We start from the raw sequence: 20,350 nt of genomic DNA on the forward strand, positions 1-20,350 counted from the left end.
GAGTCGGTCCCCTTTCGCTGCTATAGACTTGAGACTTTCCGATTTTGGAACATGACTGTGGGGATTCACTTTCATTCAGCCACAAGGGAGTCAGTGAAGATGTGAGTTCATTTACATGTATTAGTTGACCATGGAAAAACGGTATATGTGGCATTTTTGGTAAAAATAATATAAGCTTGGTATGACATTATTGGATGCCCTGCATTTAACATAAAACAGTCCATAAAATGTAAATAAAGTATAGTTTGGCTTTTTAATGTGAAAGCGTGCACAAATTAAATAGAAAACTAAATAACTCATAATCCAAAAAGGGTGAAATGGTTATATATGTCTTTTTTTTCTATTGGAGGGGTTTCAGTTTTATAGAAACAGGAACAAAAACAGCATGTTCAAATCTAAGGGATAAAGACAGGTTGAAAATGGTCACGTCAAAATTAATCATGACTAATTTTGGGATATAAAATGTTATAAGTGGAACTCAGGGGTGTAACATCTGTTCATTCTTTGTCCTGGTCTTTTTGGGTTTGCCTTTTTCTTGGTTTCCTAGCGCTGTGTGTTTTTTGTTTGCCATGTGCTTTTGTCGTCATGTTGGCTCCTCCCCTGCCCTGCCCTGTCTTCACCTGTTCTTTGTCTCCCAGCCCCACCCTCTCATTGATCTCAGGTGTTTCTTGTTTTCTTTTAGTATGTATACCCCTGTGTTTGTGCAGTCCTTTTGTCTTGCATTATGTCTTTATATCCTGTTGCTTGTTTCCCCTCGTGGTTGGTTTTGTTTCTTGTTTAGTTCTTGTTTAGTTCTTGTTTGCTTTGTTTTGCCTTGTAATGGATTTATCTGTTCTAGTCACCTATGGCCCAGGGTTTGTGAACCCTGCATTGTGTATTAATAAAAGCAACTCACACTTGCATCTTTCCCAATGCCTCCTACGTTACAAGGGGCAAGAACAAGTGAGGATACAGGTCCTTTAAAAATGCCAGCTGCTCTTTTCATTATGTTAAAATTCTTTTTGTTGAGTGGATAGTCTGAAAAGCAAAAGTGTGTTCTAAAATAACAAGACAATACACTGTTAGAAATAAAGGTTCAGTGCAGGAAGATTTTACATTCAGCAAGGTACAAACAATGTAAATGTGCCCTCAAATGTCAAACAGTGGTTTTAAGGTCTGATTGTGCACCTTTAATAAGTTTTTCCAGGTGAAAAGTTTGTACAGAACAGAACAGTAAAATAAAAGCCTGGAGGCGAGACGGGGTGTGTGGAGTACAGCTTAGAAAATATAATTTCAGTGAATTATGGTCCAGTTATGTTCCCTGACTAAAGGTACTGAGATGTGCCCTTCAGGGTCCCTCCCCAGTGACAGTGACAGTACCTTTATTTCTGAAAGTGTACATGCTTTTTAAATATTACACTGATGTGAGTAATATTTCAAGGATATATTACTGTGACTGACCTCTTTTCTCTCTTTCCTCAGGACCCCAAACTCTCCCTGCTTCTGTATGAGAGTGTGCAGGGTCCTGCCTGGAGCAGTCTTGGGGGTCGCTGTGACGTCTGCTCCACTCACCTGAGCCAGCTGAAGCGGGAGGCTGTCCGCACTCTCCTAAGTCAAGACAGGACCATCTGGCCCAACGTTTTCCCTGCCAGCGTCTCACCCGGCCGCTCTGCCTCAAGCGCTCACACTCTGCCCAGAGCCTGCAGCTCACATTCTCCCACCCCTAGTCCCCGCCACAGACCCCGCAACCCACGCACGGATGACTGGATCAGAGAACAGTCGACGCTGTGGCCTCTGTCATCTACAAACGATGAGCTTTCTTCTTTTCCTGAAATGGTAGGCTGCTCTGTTTAAATAACACATATGCTTTCATTACTGTAAATGCTAGCCATTAAGAATACCTGTCCAAAACGAGAACAAAATCACTGAGAAGACTTACACTGATCTGTAGTGGGGCTGTCACTACTTATTATATTAATAATGGAGTAACTGGCTGATTATTTTGATGACTAAAGGGGAATTCCACAGACTTTTCCAAATTTAAACCATTTAGATGTAAACAAAGTCACTCAGAGTCAAATGAGCCATTCTTGAGGAACCCACATAGTAGTGGTGATAGGAACCAGGGGCCATATTACAGAAACTTCTAAAGTCTAAAATCTTATCAGTTTAGTCACCATGACAACTTCAGTTAGGACTGAATTTAGGACAGAAGCTATTACAGAACAGCAGTTCTTAAGTTAATAATCTCATCATGAACTCCAGATAAGAGAACAGCATTACAGAAACATCCTAATTAGACGTTTCCTAAATACTGTCCTAACTGGTATACCCCAGATCTGTCTTAATGTCTGTTTTAACCGTCTGTTTCTGTTGTTCTGTACAGTGACAGGCAGCCCAGCACACTATAACTAGCATAATGGTGTTGCATTTATATACATTGAAAACGATACTTAGACTTTTTTATTCTATTTTTATTCTGCTTTTTGACTTTTTTTAAAATTCTAACATTGTTTTAAAACCCCAGACTCTGCAGACTCGATCTCCACCATCTCCTCTTAATACCTTTGTGTGGTAATGCTGGTGAAAACTCATCAGATAAAATATTACAGTGATGCTGCTGAATAATGAGGTCACAGAGCTGAACAGGTGTCTGGTTATTAGGAGGAATAATTTTAATGTGCACGGCTAAAGTGTTTGGGAAATGGAGACTGAAACTGAGAGCAGTGATGCTGCTAAATTTAATTTGGGATCAATAAAGTATCTATCTATCTATCTATCTATCTATCTATCTATCAATCTATCTATCTATCTATCTATCTATCTATCTACTCTGATAAACAGCAAGAATCGCTAAAACAATATTCTCAACTTTTAGTTTATCATGCTTTAATTGTATTTGACTGCAGTAACGATAGCTAATGTTAGCTGCCTGGGTAATTAACTTGATTAACGTTACTTTGATTAGGTGATTACATTTTACCTGTGTGCATATCGTGACATGACAGTTGATTATCGACTTCAATTGAGTAAGTTAAGATTTCTTAACTTGAGATAAGATACTGTAAGATAAGATTAATAAATTAAGATAAGATTTGCTTCTGTAATACGAGTATAGGAAGAATTTAGTAGGGGCATTTAATATATAATATATATTAATATATAATATCATGCAAACTGCAAAATACTCAAATCATTGAGATGGTACATTTTAGTCCATGGTTGTCTAAATCAGGTAATTGAGTTTAATCAAGTAATCATGACATTTATATTCTAAATATAAATTCATATTTCATCTTTGTTCAGCTATTGGGAATATTGTATGTACAATGAATGAGACTTGGTAACTTTTACAAATCTCTGTGTGGAGACCTTGAAGCTGACGGGCCCTGAACCCTAATGATTATCCATTACGTTACCCTGCTCTTCACATGAACCGCCCAAAGCAGTAAGAGCCATCATCTCCAGAGGCTATCCTGATGCATCTTCTCATGGCATGTCACTCTACTTTCCCTTTATGTGCGCTCCGAAGATAGCTGGGCCACATGTGTGTCAGCCTCTGATTCACAGCCCCTCTAATCGGCCTCAATTAGATTTCGAGCAGTAGCTCCAGCACTGCTATAGTTAATGGCAAAGGAGTGCTTGATTTATTCCTGCCATACAGCAGGCGCTCAAAAAAGGGGCATGATCAATATCCCGGTAATATTTAATGACCAGTGAAATATTCATACCCTTGCAGGGCTGGGCCATAAATAAAGACCAAACAGGAATGCTTTCAACTGCAGTGAGGATTCTGTGTGGCGCTGAATAAAGTGCACAGCGACAAGCTTGGTCCATTAGGCCAGGTCCATTTCATTACGCAAACAAGCCACTATGACTTCCTGCACTTGAATTTGCATCTAGAATCTGATGGACCATATACACTTGTAAAAATAAAGGTTCCTAAGTGGTGGACATATAGTTCTAGGAAGCTTCCAAAGAGACACTCCAAAATAAAAAATTTAACTATTGCTATAAAGTGACTTAAAAATGCCAACTCGCATCACTCACACCACACACCACACATGTGGTGCCACAGGAGTCTGTAGAGTGAAATACTCTACAGCCAAGATAGCCAGATAGCTAACGTTTCTGCTATGAAACCAAATATCATGTCTATATTTATTACCCTCTACATCAGTGGAGATGCTAGCAGTCACAGTTTCTCTATCACAGCTCTATGACTTTTTTATTTAGTATGGGCTGGGTATTGTAGTGAGAGAGCACTGGTGGACAAAAGCGCAAAATCTGTGCAAACTAAATACTGTCAAACTGGCTGTGTTTACATGCAAAGATTGTTGCTAATCTGATTGAATACATTCCGATTTTAAATTAAGACTGAGGTGTTTATGCTCACTCTACTCTACTTTACTCTAACTCAGTCTCAATACTCATTCTGTTAGAAACTCAATACTCAGTCTGATGGAAAATCTCCATTTACATGCACACTACAAGCAATCTTATCCAAAACGACACACATGCGTAGGGAACCACTTAGTGTCGACGTTACCATACCAACCATCAAGTGAGTCCAGTTAGAGTCCAGTAAAATTGCTGTAAAATGACGTCAGACTCAGGAAAACGTACTTGTACTTGTTAAAGAAGGCTGAGAGGAAGACGTCGTGTTCTGAGACACATAAGCTGGATGTCCATCCCACCTTTGTCTTTTAAAGATCAGAGCATAAACTTTGTCTCCTCTGTAGACCAGTTTCTGCTCTGCCATGTTGATCTTAATAAACTTTCACTATAACGCGACGCACATGCAGAATGGACTTAAACTTTCCGATAGGGAATGTAATTGGATACAGGTTTTTACACAGATATTATTCTTCTGTTTAACAGATTATTTACAGCTTTGCCCACCTCGTTCAATCAGATAAAAATTGTGTTCCTCATGGCCTCAATCAGATTAGTCTATTCCGACTGATGTGTATACATGGACGTATTCTATTCCAATTGAGCTATTAGTCAGATTATTAATGGATTATTGGGCTGTACATAAATGTGGCCGATGTTGAGGGTGAGGAGCTGTGCTACAGAATATTACATAACACACAGACAAACATATGAGATGCTTGTTTTAGACCAGAAAGCCCTTTTAGAATTTTGTGTAGAACCTACTAATAAAAAAGGGTGCCACAAATGGGTTCTTTGAGCAATGTCATTAAAGAACCACTTTTGGTTCCCTCAAGAACCATGTCTGAGAAAATAAATATGTAAGGGTGAAATATTTTTTTACAAAGGTTGAAATAATTTTCATGTAATGTAATGGTTCTATATTAATTTATGGTTCTTCCTAGAATGTTTATATTATCTGGTTATATTATCTGTTTATATTATCACCAGCGCTGGTCCTTGAGATCTACTTTCCTGTGGACTTTAGTGCCACAGTGCGCCACACATACACATAGAAATAAAGGTTTTGTGCTGGTACATTTTTTTTTCCAAGGTACAAACAATGTAAATGTTCCCTCAACAGTACAGCAGTAGTTTTAAGGTCCAGTTGTGAACCTTAAGTAAGTTTTTCCAGGTGAAAAGTACATATTGGTAACTTTTCATAACCTAATTTTTAAAAATAGAACGATAAAATAAAAAGCCTGGAGACAAGACGGGGTGTGTGGAGTCAGTACAGCTTAGAAAATATCATTTAAATGGATTATGTTTCAGTTATGTTCTCTGACTAAAGGTACTGAGATGTACCCTTGAGGGTTCTGCCCCAGTGACAGGCGGGGAATTGCCCCATATCTTTATTTCTGAGAGTATAGTTAACATTGACTGACTGGATAAGGTACATTATTGTAGGTATGGGTTGGGGAACAACATGTTGGATGCAGATTGGACCTAAATTCTGGGAGGGTTGGTCACCACTGTTCTAGTGCATCACACAAAGAGCCCATTTCACACCGTTATTTTAAAGAGTGTAGAATATATGGAGGCTCCTTAAACCTTAAATGTTCTACAAACTTGCACGTCTCATTTACAAAAATTGGTTCTCCAAAAGATCCCTCCACTGAAAAGTTATTTAGGGCATCCAAAATGGTTCTGCTGTCACTGCATGAAAGCACTTTAGTTCGAACGGCAGCTGACAGCACTGATGTGTTCACTAGCCGGGGGGGTCGATGGGGGTGGTTCAGATGAAAGAGTGCAGCATGCATGTAACTGAATCTTCATTCTGTCCTCCCAGTGGAGGAGAGAGTCAAAGTGAGACAAGACACAGGCCAGAGGAAAGAAAAGTTGAGCACAGGGAGTATCACTATCACACAGTTCCATTTCAGCATCTTCCCCCAGATCAGCTCTGTGGCCTCAGAGTCCCTCCTGGCACTAATTGGCATTACGGCATGGCATTACATTCTTGTGGCGAGTGCAAGCGGAGGGCTCTCTTTTCGCATGGCTGGAATACAAACATTGATGGGACATAAAGGCAGGCCTGAGAGTGTGTAGCGTTCACCGTTGACCGTGTATGAACCACAGCTTCACTGTAGCAAATCTGCAGAGACGGTTGCCTTCAGACGGAGCCTGTAGCCTCAGGCGGCCATTTTGTGTGTGCTGGGATTCATGACTCTGTCTGAACATCTGAGTCAACTCATGCTCACGTGTGATTTTTGACTCCTTTAAATATTCAGTAGGTCAGAGTCATCAGGCTTATGCAGTCAGGCCTTATCACACCTGTACATTTTGCTTGAGTCTTAAATTAAGGTAAGCACACTGAACAAAGTGATGCGTTGAATGTACTTGATTCAAACATGTATACTTATTTCATTTTCAGTCAGAATAACCTTGTGTTACGTAATGGTCTGGTATTTATTTTTGAGTGTCATATTTAACAGAAAATTAACACAGAAGCCTCAGGGACTTCTGTTTTTTGGAAGAATTGCTTTTAGTTTTTCAAAGACACCTGCAGCTATATTTTTCCACACCTCCAGTCCTAGTTTTCCTTGCTTATATTGGTGTGTATACGTGTGTGTATGTGTATACGTGTATGTGTGTGTGTGTGTGTGTGTGTGTGTGTGTGTGTGTATACATGCATATATATGTTTTTGTAGTTTTTCAGTTTTTAATCTCAATCAGTTTTTTCTCAATGCATCACTTTTTCAGTGATTACAGCCCAACAGCTAATATCCAAGACTGACTCTTCTGCACACGCCCACTGACTCATACGCTCTATAAGTAGATGAATGAATAATTTAGAGAACCACTGTGAAAATAACTCTGCTGAATCTTGCTTCTCCAGATGTCTCAGGATGGTTTAAAGAATAACAAGGCAGATGAAAAGGCTACATCATCTGGGACGGTTCTCTGTCACTTTGGCAGTCCACTGCCATTTAGTGCTTCCAGAGTCTCCACAATGCTGCCTGCTGGAACCTCTGCTGCTATATCTTTCATTGTCAGGTAAATAAAGACAGAGCTAATAATCATTTAACACAAGGGGATGTTTTTTCAAAGTAGACCACTCTAATCGCCACTGAAAACTGGGAATCATTAATTAAATGGACACTCAGGCCATTTTAAATAAAGGCTTGGCTGTTGTCAGTTTACTTACCTCTGTCTTTAGAGAGAGCTGCCCAAACTTTTTGTCTTAATTAACCAATATCCAATACAAACACAGTACCAAAAGGTTGGGACAGTATGTAAAATGCTAGCAAAACAGAAAGCAGTGATTAGTAGGTTTTTTTTTTTTTTGTAAATATATGCTTATTCTGAAATTGATGCCGACAACGTTCAAGTTTCAACTTCACGTTTCAAGTTTATTTGTCATTTGCACAGCATGTCAGGACATTTATGCATTGATATGCTTGTGGTGAGGCTCAGGTACAACCCTAACCCTAACGACTCTATAGAAAGTAAATAAGTAAAAGTAAAATATAAAAAAAACAAACTGAAATACATTAAATATACACAAAATATAGAGACAATATACATTTTAAAGTGACTTGAGTGACAGTGTTGTTGTTCTTTAAAGTGGCTTAGTGTTAAGGTGTTATTGTTCATAGCAGAGGGCTATTTTCTAGCCTGGATGCTGCGGAATCTGGTAATGGTGAACAGGCAGAGGGCTGGGCGAGGCTGTCTGAGCGGATCTTTTTGGTCTTCCTGAGGCAGCGGGACTGGTAGACGTCCTGTAAGGCTGGTAGTTTGTTGCCTATGATGGCTTCTGCCGTCCTCACCACTCCTCTTAGGGCCTTGTGGTCAAAGGCGGTTCAGCTGCTCTACTAGACAGTGATGCAGCCCATGAGGGTGCTCTCTATAGTGCATCTGTAGAAGTTGGTAAGGATCTGAGGATTTCACAATAGTATTGGTGTGGAGGGACCAGGTGAGGTCATCACTGAGGTGTATGACTCTCCGCTTCGGCTCCATTGATGAACAAGGGAGAGTGACCACCCCTCTGCTGTTTCCTGTAGTGCACAATCATCTCCTTTGTTTTGCTGATGTTGAGACAGACATTGTTGTCATGGCACCACTCTGACAGAGCGCTGACCTCGTCTCTGTAGGCTGTTTCATCTCCATCAGTGATGAGGCCCAGGATGGTGGTGTCATCAGCAAACTTGAAGATGATGTTAGATGTGTATTTGGCTACACAGTCATGTGTATACAGGGAGTACAGAAAGGGGCTGAACACACATCCCTGGGGAGCCCCTGTGCTCAAAGTCAGTGTGGAAGAGAAGCTGTTCCCAACTTTCGCCACCTGAGGTCTGCTTGTCAGGAAGTCCAGTATCCAGTTACAGAGATGAGAGTTCAGACCCAACATATTCCAAAAGTTGGGACAGAAGCAACTTAAGACCAAGAATGCTGTGCCATGTTTGAAAAACATGTTAAAACAGGTGATTTAATACCCATGCTTGGTTATTAAAGGCACTGTCAGGAAAGGCCTAGTCCTTAATGAACAAAGGGGGGTAAGCCGTGCCGCTTTGGCAGAAAATAAGATAAGATAAGATAAGATAAGATAAGATAAGATGCCTTTATTGTTATTGCTCAGTGTGCAACGAAATTGAGCAGCAATCCAATGGACTTTCTACATACAACACAATTAAACACAAGGCTAAAATATCTAAACATAAGGTTAAAATATAAGTGCAGGTTAAGGAAAAAAGTATCAAAAATCTTAAATATATAGAGAAAGGACTATAAAACTATATTCTAAACAGACAATAGACAAGTTGGGTACAGTTAGTTATAGCACATTCCTGGATAGCTTATAGGGTCATGATATTGCACATCTTAAGAATTATGGCACAGAAAGAATACAGATTATAGATCACACACTCGAGAACAAATAGTGCGGTGAATAATAAATAGAGCAGAGGTGGAGTGGAACACTGGAACAGTGTACAGTGTCCTATGAAGTCAGTGCCCGTAAAGAGTTGTAGTGGTTTTCAGTCACTTGTACTGAGCACAGTGTTCTATAGAAAGTCCTTGTCAGTGTGTGTGTGTTTGGAAGTGTTAGGTTCCCATACGGCTCTGGGGTAAAAACTGTTTTTAAGTTTGTTTGTCCGGGATGGGATAGACCTAAAGCGTTTACCAGAGGGCAGCAGGTCGAACAGATGATGTACTGCATGAAAAGTGTCCTTCAGGATGTTGGCTGCCCTGCTCAGGCAGCGGGAGCTGAACAGGTCCTCCAGGCAGCCGATGATCTTCTGGGCCGTGTTTATGACCCCCTGCAGTACTCTCCCCTCTGCCACTGAGCAGCTGCTGTACCACGTTGAGATGCAGTATGTCAGCACACTCTCAATGGTGGAGCGGTAGTAGGACACCAGCAGCTTCTCCTGAAGGTTGTTTTTCCTGAGAATTCTCAGGAAGTAGAGTCTCTGCTGTGCCTTCTTAACCACCGCCATGGTGTTGATGGTCCAGGAAAGATCATCAGAAATGTGTGTGCCCAGGAATCTGAAGGAAGGGACTCTTTCAACACAAGTCCCCATTGATGTACAGTGGTGTGGGGACTGCTCCTTTCCACTGGAAGTCTATAATGAGTTCTTTTGTTTGATGCAGTGACATCTGAGGAACCAAAAGTGACGGCATTCAGTTGTGGTTTTTGGCCTTTATTTTTACACACAGAGGTTTTTAATGATATCATGCATTGTAGACGGTGCATCAGCTGAAGCTTTGCATCAGCAAATGATCCAGCTCTTTAAGAATAATGTTCCTCAATGAGTGTTTGCAAGGATTTTAGGCACTGCACTGTCTACAGTGCATGATATCATTGAAAACCTCTGTGTGTAAAAAGAAATGCCAAAAACCACATGAATGCCGTCACTTTTGGTCCCTCAGATGTCACTGCATTACATCGGGAATGAATTGATGTTCAATGGAAAACGCACATTTAGGTCTGACCAGTCCACTTTTCAGATTATTTATGGAAATCTTGAACATTGTGCTCTTCACAACAATTCAACGTTCAATTTAATACAGGTCAAACAGAATTGACTAATCACCGCTTTCTGTTTTGATTGGCGTTTCACATACTGTGCCAACTTTTTTGCAGTTGGGTTTGTATAAATAAAGAAGCTAAATATGCTTTAAATCAAGTTTTAGAAAATGTATCCTATTGCATTACATTACATCTGTCACACATTCAGCTAGTCCTCAGATGGACAAGAACTACATCTCCTAGAATCCACTGGGGGATCACATGGCAGAGCTACTTCCTTCACACCCGGACTCGGACTCCAATACCCAGTCACATTACTCCTTAACCGGCCCTCGTGCTCCTATCAGCGTTCGCCTTCACCCAAATACTAATATGTTTCAGCTGTATCTGTGTCCCATGACTATGATAGTTTAGCACATAAGCCCAGCTTTAGCCAGTATTAGTTGTGAGGTGTTGCTTTCCCTGTGAAACTATTGAGCGCTTATTCCTGTTGATATTATCATGTATTTGATCGTCTGCTTGTTTCTCTCCAACTCTGTCTTTTGGGTTTGCCCTTTTGTACTTTTGCCTGACTTCTTGGATTCATGTTTTCGACCTGTCACTTCTTTTTTGTGGACTTGGTTTGGATTTGCCCTTGTCTGATGTGGTCGCCATTGTTACTTTCCTGTGCTTATTGGAACTGACCCATGCCTGTTCTCTGACTACGTTGTACTTTCCTGATTCTACCAGTAAAACTTTCCTTGTGTTTTTAGTCCACGGGCATCTGATCTCTGGGTGACACGTTATAACATCATATTTTATTACTGATGAAATTTAATGCAAGAAGGAATATAAGACTTTAATAAGTTGTATATAATGTGAGTTACATATAGTGCATATTTAGCGGTTTTAGATTAGGGCCACACTTGGGCAGCTCTATTCTAGATTGAGATTTTCTGGATTAAAGAGGTTTTTGCTCGCTGGCTGCTGCAGATGGAAGTTAGATTGGTTACATTACTTCTAGAAAGCTGAATATCTTATTGTAGCCGCATATCTGCGATAGCTGTCTCCATATTATTACTGCAATGTACAGAAAGGATTGTTCAAACAACAGAAAGGTGAGGACAGCAAGCTAAAAGCTCCAGATTGGCTGATTTTCTCTGGTTGAAAGGATAAGCTTGCCTCTGATGTCCTTTTTTTTGCTGAATAAAGAGAGAATTTCTGTTTTTTATTTTAAGATCTGCTTTGTTAGATATTCCTCTCATAGGCTTATGGTTGCAAAGTGCTGTGCATTGCTAAATATGCTTGTCATGTGGCATATTAATGTTCTTTCCAGTGGTAAAGCATATTGTTTGTAGTGGAAAAGCAGAATGGTCGCTGTTCTAGTTCCAGACTTTGTCTAGACAGTAAAACCCATTTTACTGGGTGTGTGTTATTATGTATGCTAGAGAATTGCTGTGGCGTTAGCATTTGCCTCCTCATATTTTATAAAATCAGATATAACTGCGCTCATTCTTCATGTGAATTATGTCTTTGATAAAGAAATCTATCGTATTTGATAACAAATCGATTCCTGAAAGTTGTGCTTAGTTTTTGTATAATGCAAATATGATTGTGAATTCAATTAAACCAATGAGCAACATAGTCAAGTCTAGTTTTAGACTGTGAAGCCCATTTAATGTAGAAGCTGGTTAGTGTTTGATGAAATACCCCAGCCTTATCTGTATCATACAGTCCAATATCATGGATTATATATTTGTTGCAGAACAAAAAAAAGAACAGAAAACCTGTTCGTCAAAACAATAAAAGCCAGCGGGCAAACCATTCAGCACTGTAGCACCTGCCTGTTGACTTCAGTTATAAGTGAGTTTTCAAGGTTTCTGTTGTTTTACTTTTACAGGAAAACATGTTGAAATTATTGTCCATGTTTATTGACCATATTCCACAGAGGCAGCTAATCAAGATCAGGTTGTAAAATACTGGAATATTCCTTTAACAAACAGGGAAATCAAAGGCTATTGAAGTACATGGATTTTTATTCGATGTACAGGGGAATGCCCATGAAGGAGTTTGAAGCGAGCTCAAAGTGACAAAGTGGTGTAAATGTGTCAGCTTCTTTCAGCAACAACTAACCCAACATGTCCGCAGGGCTGTCCAGAAGTTGAACTTGACCTCAAGAAGGAGAAAACAGAACAATTACTGTTCCCGCTATCCAACCAACTTCAGCAGCCTCCTGCAGAAAGCTCCTCCTCCTGCTCCATCAAACCTACTACAGACTGCCTGCAAGGGGAGAGAGATGACAGAGACGGGGAAGGTAAAGTTCCCTGCATTTTGTGCCTAAGGTTTTTTTTTTTTTTTCTTTATTTAAAAAAAAATTATTTGATAAAAAAGTGATTTAATTTACTTGGTTTTAATTTCTACATTAATAAAATGCTTTATATCAACATAGGTTTGTCTTTCAGTTTACTTCCTTTTTAATGATTTTGTTGAATTACAACCACTTTTGCTACATGAGTAAAAGAAAAATGTAAGGTAGCAAGAAACAATATTGGTATTTGCGGAACCGAACTCCGTACTTGCCGACTTTACTCAGTCTGAATAGAATAGCAAGGTATAAATAAACATTAAAAGTGATATTTTAATAAATAGACTGTAGAGGTATCATGTTTTCTTACACATGTACATAATCATCTGCTTTTAGCTTCAGTGCACAAACCTGCTGTATCATTGTTTTTCAACATTACTATCACTGTGCAACAGAAACTGTTGTTGAAAGTGCCATGACAAGCACATGATCAAAACTATGAAATGTACTTTACACCTTGGGTTCACTACACGACTTTTAATGTTTACAGATTATAACAGACTGGGCATCTCACACTTTCTGACAGTTTTTACAGATTTCTTTGGGCAGCTAAAACATTCGGGATTGCGCACTGCTTAACTGAGCTGAGCGGAATTCACTGAATTTACTAAAACTCATATAAACTCTCGCAGACACTTGCAAACTCACAAACTCACGTTCTCCTGTTACAAATAAACAAAGGTGGAAGCAGTGGGTAAACATGTTTATGTGAGGGTCATGGATTTAAAAATCTGATTGGTGTGGTATTTTAAAAATGTAAATTTTGGAAATTAAAAAGTTTCGCTCCACACGTGAGTGAATTTTCACCATTTTTCTTTGTTTGCTTGCTGTATTTTCTTCTTTCACACTCTCACTTTTCATTGGCTGTTTGGCTTATTGGCTGTCATTGGGGAGTACATTCAGATTCAGTCGTTGATCAGTTTACACAACTAGATTTCACTCAGATTTGAGTTGAAAAAAATCAAACGTTTGATAAACTCTGACTGCTCTGAAACGCGGGGGGTCAAAGATCAGAGTCTGTGTCCCTCATACGTGACTCGATTCTCTCACCAACTGTCGACTCTGACTGACCCAAAAATCTGCTGACTAGAGCTGATCAGCGCAGACTCTGCCAGAATCGAGTCTGAAATCGGGGGTAAAAGTCATGTAGTGTAATCCCAGCTTTACTTACAGCTTTACAGAAGTGCTTTTCTGACATGGAGCAAAACCCACTCTTCTCTACTGCGGCGCTAGTTTGATAACTAATTAACACAACTAGCTAATGCACTCATTTAAAGTGAATTGATTCTAATGGTTTAACTGTTATGGTACTTTGCACTTATTTACACACACAACTACTAAATTCTAAGTAGGTTACTCATAATGTTATTGGTATCTGCAGGTACCCAAAAAAAGTCCTCGTACTCAGCTTTAAAAAATGGCATCGACCCTAACAATGTTTGCGTAGTAGGCTTTGTGGCCGCGGGACTATGAAAAATCAGTAATAGTCTGTATGTTTTGCTACAATGAACCATTTTACATCAAATCACTCTGAATAAAATTTACACCTCTACAATTAAATTATAGGGAACAATCTTCAAAAAATCAGCAGAATTCACCTTTAACTCAGAATCACAATGATTAACCTTTTCATCTCCTTGGGACCACCAGTGGTTCCAAAATGCACTTCATGTTCTTCATAACTTTCATATTTCATAAGCTACATTCAGAAGCTGGGCATTGTATGAGGCTGTAACTCTTCTTGCCAGTCAAATAGATGAGTGATATCATTTTAAACCCTTATAATAAAATAAACTGAACTCACAGTTTGTTTTTCTACTGAAAATCGACCCATTTTTCCACAAATCTGGGCTATAAACTATAAACAGATGGCATTTCTTCAGTGATCTGCTCTGTAAACATTGCTTTTCTAAAATAATACAAAAGTGTCTGAGATTTTTGGCTTTCCGCAGTAAATTGTAAGCATATAGTAATATGTGTAGATCATAAAACACATTTTCTGTGCTTTTACAAAAATAAGTTAACATAAAAATTTACATTTATTTCATGCAGTTACTGAATAATTTGCCTTACAATTTGGATGTGTAAATTCAGATGGACAAACCAAAATATACCCTGGAGATTAAGAGGTTATCAAAGGGATGTGAATTAATGAGCCTGAAATGATTCAGATCATTTGCAAACACTGCCACTCTGCTTAATCCAGCTTTCATTTGTCCAGTATGTCTGAAACCATCTCATCATTATCAGTATGATTTGCCTTTAGTACTACTTAGTCTTTAAGCACCTGCATGTACAATCGCATCTGCATAACCTTTAAATCTTCAACTTTTTAACATCCTTCCCTCTCCTTTGCACCGACTCCCAAGAGCGTAGAAATCAATTCAGTTTAATTGATGCGCACGCCGCCATCACAGTTCATGCTATTGGTGGATGTTCTTCAGTTACACATTAGACAGCTCTCACACTAGCACCCAGTGGTAAGCATGCACTCAGACTGGCTCGTCCAGCAGACACAGCAGAGCAAATGGACTTTTAAATAATTCATCTATCATAAACGCAATTTGACAGGACACTCAGCAGAGCTGGAGATAACGTCAGTTGCTGAACAAGTGCATTACGTATCAGACGCAGCATTGGTGAAACTCAGTGAGCTCCCTATTTAATAACATGGTTTTTCAAGGAGGGTGATCTCCGGTTATCAGCAATGGGTAATCAATTTAATCACTACATATTCAGTTACTGGATCAGGAAGATGATCTCTTCACAAGTGTGACTGAATTTTAATGGGCCCATATCACAGATATCCAATGTCCCTTGCCTTGTTCTTTAAAAAAAAAAAAACAGAATTTGCCAAACAGAATTTGCCAGAATTTTTCCAAAAGTATTCACTCACCCATGCAAATCATTGAACTCAGGTGTTGCAATCACTTCCATGGCCACAGTTGTATAAAACCAAGCACCTAGGCCTGCAGACTGCTTCTACAAACATTAGTGAAAGAACAGGTCGCTCTCAGGAGTTCAGTGAATTCTAGCATGGTACCATGATCGGAGGCCACCTGTGCAACAAGTCCAGTCGTGAAATTTGCTCACTACTAAATATTCCACAGTCAACTGTCAGTGGGATTATAACAAAGTGGAAGTGATTTGTCGCCAATTTTCTGCAGAGTCAATCGCTACTGACCTCCAAACTTCATGTGGCCTTAAGATTAGCTCAAGAACAGAGTAGAGAGCTTCATGGAATGGATTTCCATGGCTGAGCAGTTTCATCCAAGTTTTACATCACCAAGTGCAATGCAGTAGTGTAAAGCGCCGCCAAAGGACTTGTTCCCTGGAGTGATGAATCACACTTCTTTGTCTGGCAATCCAATGGACGAGTCTGGGTTTGGCGGTTGCCAGGAGAACGGTACTTGTCTGACTGCATTGGGCCAAGTGTGAAGTTTGGTGGAGGGGGGATTATGGTGTGGGGTTGTTTTTCAGGAGTTGGATTCGGCCCCTTAGTTCCAATGAAAGAAACTCTTAACGCTTCACCAGATCAAGAGATTTTGGACTTTCGTGCTCCCAACTTTGTGGGAACAGTTTGGGGATGGCCCCTTCCTGTTCCAATATGACTGCACACCAGTGCACAAAGCAAGGTCCATAAAGACATGGATGAGTGAGTTTGGTGTGGAAGAACTTGAGTAGCCTGCACAAGTCCTGACCTCAACCCGATAGAACACCTTTGGGATGAATTAGAGCGGAGACTGTGAGCCAGGCCTTCTTGTCCAAAATCAGTGTCTGACCTCACAAATGTGCTTCTGGAAGAATGGTCAAAAATTCCCATAAACACATTCCTAAACCTTGTGGAAAGCCTTCCCAGAAGAGTTGAAGCTGTTATAGCTGCAAAGGATGGGCCGACATCATATTAAACCCTATGGATTAAGAATGGGATGTCTCTCAATTTCATATGCGTCTGAAAGCAGACAAGTGAATACTTTTGGCAGTATAGTCTATATATACATATATATCGCTGCTGCTGTTTTTCAGTTTTTGACATAATTTGAAAATGCCTATTGTCCTTTACACTGAATGTAGGTTTCTTTGAGAATGAACCAAAAGAAACAGCCCAAAATAACAGAAAAAAATCTGGTTCCATTGACTTACATAAAAAGTAAAGTAGCTTTTTTTCCTTCTGTAAAGTTACCATTTTGGAGATACGAGGTTTTCCTCAGACAACAGCAATATGTATATATATTTGCTCTGCTGTGTCTGCTAGATACATATACAGTGGGGCAAAAAAGTATTTAGTCAGCTACTGATTGTGCAAGTTCTCCTACTTAGAAAGATGAGAGAGGTCTGTAATTTTCATCATAGGTTCACTTCAACTATGAGAGACAATATGAGAAAAAAAATCCAGGAAATCACATTGTAGGATTTTTAAAGAATTTATTTGTAAATTATGGTGGAAAATAAGTATTTGGTCACCCACAAACAAGCAAGATTTCTGGCTCTCACAGACCTGTAACTTCTTTAAGAAGCTCTTCTGTCCTCCACTCATTACCTGTATTAATGGCTCCTGTTTGACCTCGTTATCTGTATAAAAGACACAGCCTCAAACAGTCAGACTCCAAACTTAACCAGGTCCAAGACCAAAGAGCTGTCGAAGGACACCAGGAAGAAAATTGTAGACCTGCACCAGGCTGGGAAGAGTGAATCTACAATAGGCAAGCAGGTTGGTGGGAATAAATCAACTGTGGGAGCAACTGTAAGAAAATGGAAGACATACAAGACCATTGATAATCTCCCTCGATCTGGGGCCCACGCAATATCTAAAAAAAAAAAAAAAAAAAAAAAAGATCTCATCCTGTGGGGTCAAAATGATCATGAGAACGGTGAACAAAAATCCCAGAACTACACAGAGGGACCTGATGAATGACTTGCAGAGAGCTGGGCCCAAAGTAACAAAGGCTATCCTCAGTAATACACTACGCCGAGAGGGACTCAAATCCTGCAGTGCCAGGCGTGTCCCCCTGCTTAAGCCAGTACATGTCCAGGCCTGTCTGAAGTTTGCCAGAAAGCATATGGATGATCCAGAAGAGGATTGGGAGAATATCATGTGGTCAGATGAAATCAAAATTTTTTTTTTGGTAACTTTTTGGTAAAAACTCAACTCGTCGTTTTTGGAGGAAGAAGAATGCTGAGTTGCATCCCAAGAACACCATACCTACTGTGAAGCATGGGGGTGGAAACATCATGCTTTGGAGCTGTTTTTCTGCAAAGGGGACAGGATGAGTGATCCGTATTAAGGGAAGAATGAACGGGGCCATGTATCGTGAGATTTTAAGCCAAAACCTCCATCCATCAGTGAGAGCATTGAAGATGGAACGTGGCTGGGTCTTCCAGCAGGACAATGATCCCGAACACACCGCTCGGGCAACGAAGGAGTGGCTCTGTAACAAGCATTTCAAGGTCCTGGAGTGGCCTAGCCAGTCTCCAGACTTCAACCCCATAGAAAATTTGTGGAGGGAGTTGAAAGTTCGTGTTGCCCAGCGACAGCCCCAAAACATCACTGCTCTAGAGGAGATCTGCAGGAGGAATGGGCCAAAATACAAGCTACAGTGTGTGCAAACCTGGTGAAGACTTACAGGAAACGTTTTACCTCTGTCATTGCCAACAAAGGTTATGTTACAAAGTATTGAGTTGAACTTTTGTTATTGACCAAATACTTATTTTCCACCATAATTTACAAATAAATTCTTTAAAAATCCTACAAAGTGATTTCCTGGATTTTTATTTCTCATATTGTCTCTAATAGTTGAAGTGTACCTATGATGAAAATTACAGACCTCTCTCATCTTTCTAAGTAGAAGAACTTGCACAATCAGTGGCTGACTAAATACTTTTTTGCCCCACTGTATATAATTCTGGATGAGGGGAGACAACACATATATGGGTATCTGAGACTATTCCTTTACAGAAAATCTGTCTTAGGTCAGGGGACCTGGATGGCCATGGCCACTTTTCAAGCCTGATTCTGCAATCTGTGAACCACTTTTGAGGGTTTGCAGATATGCTTACCCTCGTTGGCCTGAAAGACCTGACCATGACTCAGTCTTTGGCAGAGAGATTTTGATGTAACTCCATGATGCCATACGCCCTAAAAAGAAAACTAGTGCATGTGGAAGCTAGCTGTACCATCGTTCCACTACCATACTTTACCCTTGGAATTAGTTTTTATCTGCATGACCTTGACATGTTTTACACTAAACTGACCTCTTGTACACTTTTGCCAAGCCTTGGTGGTGGTATGACAAATAGTTTTGGAGACCTGGTGACCTCATCATGGGACCAGCTTTCAAAAACTGTCCAACTGTGGTCACTGGAGAATGTTTTTGCCTCTTCAATCATCCTCCCAACTCTCTGTTAGGGTGTTTCATAATTATAGTTGAATTTGTCTCATTTTTTCCTTTCCAGGTCAAAGTGCTACTGAGAGTCAGCCCACTCCTGAAGGCAGGAACATCTCAGTTGCATGCCCTCAAATTGGACCTTCGCAAGAAACAGGTCACAGTTCTGGAGTCTGCCACTCAGAGCACACAGAGACTGACTGCAGGTGCAACCTCCACCCCAAAGACGTTCACCTTTGATGCTGCCTTTGGCCCCGAGTCATCCCAGGTCCAGATCACACAGTTCTGTTTTGTTGTTTTTGTTTCTGTCTAATGACCTAAAAACATTTTTGGGCCATCCACGTGCCATCTGGGCCATAATCCTATCCAGATTTCCACTCTGTAGTGCATAGCTGACTTCTGCTTTTAGTTTAACTCATTTGCACTCATTGAACTGAATTTGGTCAACATGCTTGCATATTTGTTTGGATTTCTACTGAACCTTCATTTCCCACACGCACCACATGCTGAAACACAAAGTCAGTATGTTTGTTTTAAAATGTGATATTTGGCCTGTTCTTATCTTGCATCCAGGTCTGTGCAGACATTTTGGAGGGCATGGGCTCAAAAGGATAAAAGGGCAATAAGAAATGTGAATTAAAGCTGCAGTATGTCTGTTTATTTGGTTGAAGTAAAAAAAAGTAGCATTACTGAGTTGAGAAAAATCAAAAGTATCCCATTTAATGTTGGAGGTGTCAGGCTGCAAGGTTTTTGGACCATGTCCTACATCTTTATGTGTTAACGTCACATGCACAGGCTTAAGAAGGACCGGCTCGATGTTTAGGTCTCAGAATTATAAATATGAAGACATGATTACACTAGTAGAAAATCACTTACATATACGTAAAGTCAGAGACGATAGCTCATCTACTGCTGCACAGTTTGTTTGGGTTATCCTCTAGTCCTTCATCAGTGGTCACAGGACGCTGTCCACAGGACACTTGGCTGGATATTTTTGGTTGGTGGACTATTCTCAGTCCAGCAGTGACACTGAGGTGTTTAAAAACTCCAACAGCACTGCTGTGTCTGATCCACTCATACCAGCACAACACACTAACACACTACACCACGTCAGTGTTACTGCAGTGCAGAGAATGATCCACCACCCAAATAGTACCTGCTCTGTGAGGGTCCATGAGGGTTGCTGACTACTGAAGAACAGGGTAACAAAGTATCAGAGAAACAGATGGACTACAGTCTGTAACT

General features: G+C 40.1%; 1 protein-coding gene across 3 annotated transcripts in view; it reads left to right on the plus strand.

The window, feature by feature from the left end:
• kif26bb (kinesin family member 26Bb) overlaps positions 1–20,350 on the plus strand; it is a 45,548-nt gene that overhangs the window by 8,185 nt on the left and 17,013 nt on the right. For all 3 annotated transcript variants that reach the window (XM_037538033.1, XM_037538034.1, XM_037538032.1), the window contains exons 3-6: positions 1,462–1,815; positions 7,250–7,407; positions 12,506–12,671; positions 19,176–19,373. In XM_037538033.1, coding sequence (XP_037393930.1) covers positions 1,462–1,815; positions 7,250–7,407; positions 12,506–12,671; positions 19,176–19,373 — 876 coding nt within the window. The remainder of the gene's footprint in view (positions 1–1,461; positions 1,816–7,249; positions 7,408–12,505; positions 12,672–19,175; positions 19,374–20,350) is intronic.

The sequence above is a fragment of the Pygocentrus nattereri genome, chromosome 4 (assembly GCF_015220715.1).
Source record: "Pygocentrus nattereri isolate fPygNat1 chromosome 4, fPygNat1.pri, whole genome shotgun sequence".
NCBI lineage: Eukaryota > Metazoa > Chordata > Actinopteri > Characiformes > Serrasalmidae > Pygocentrus > Pygocentrus nattereri.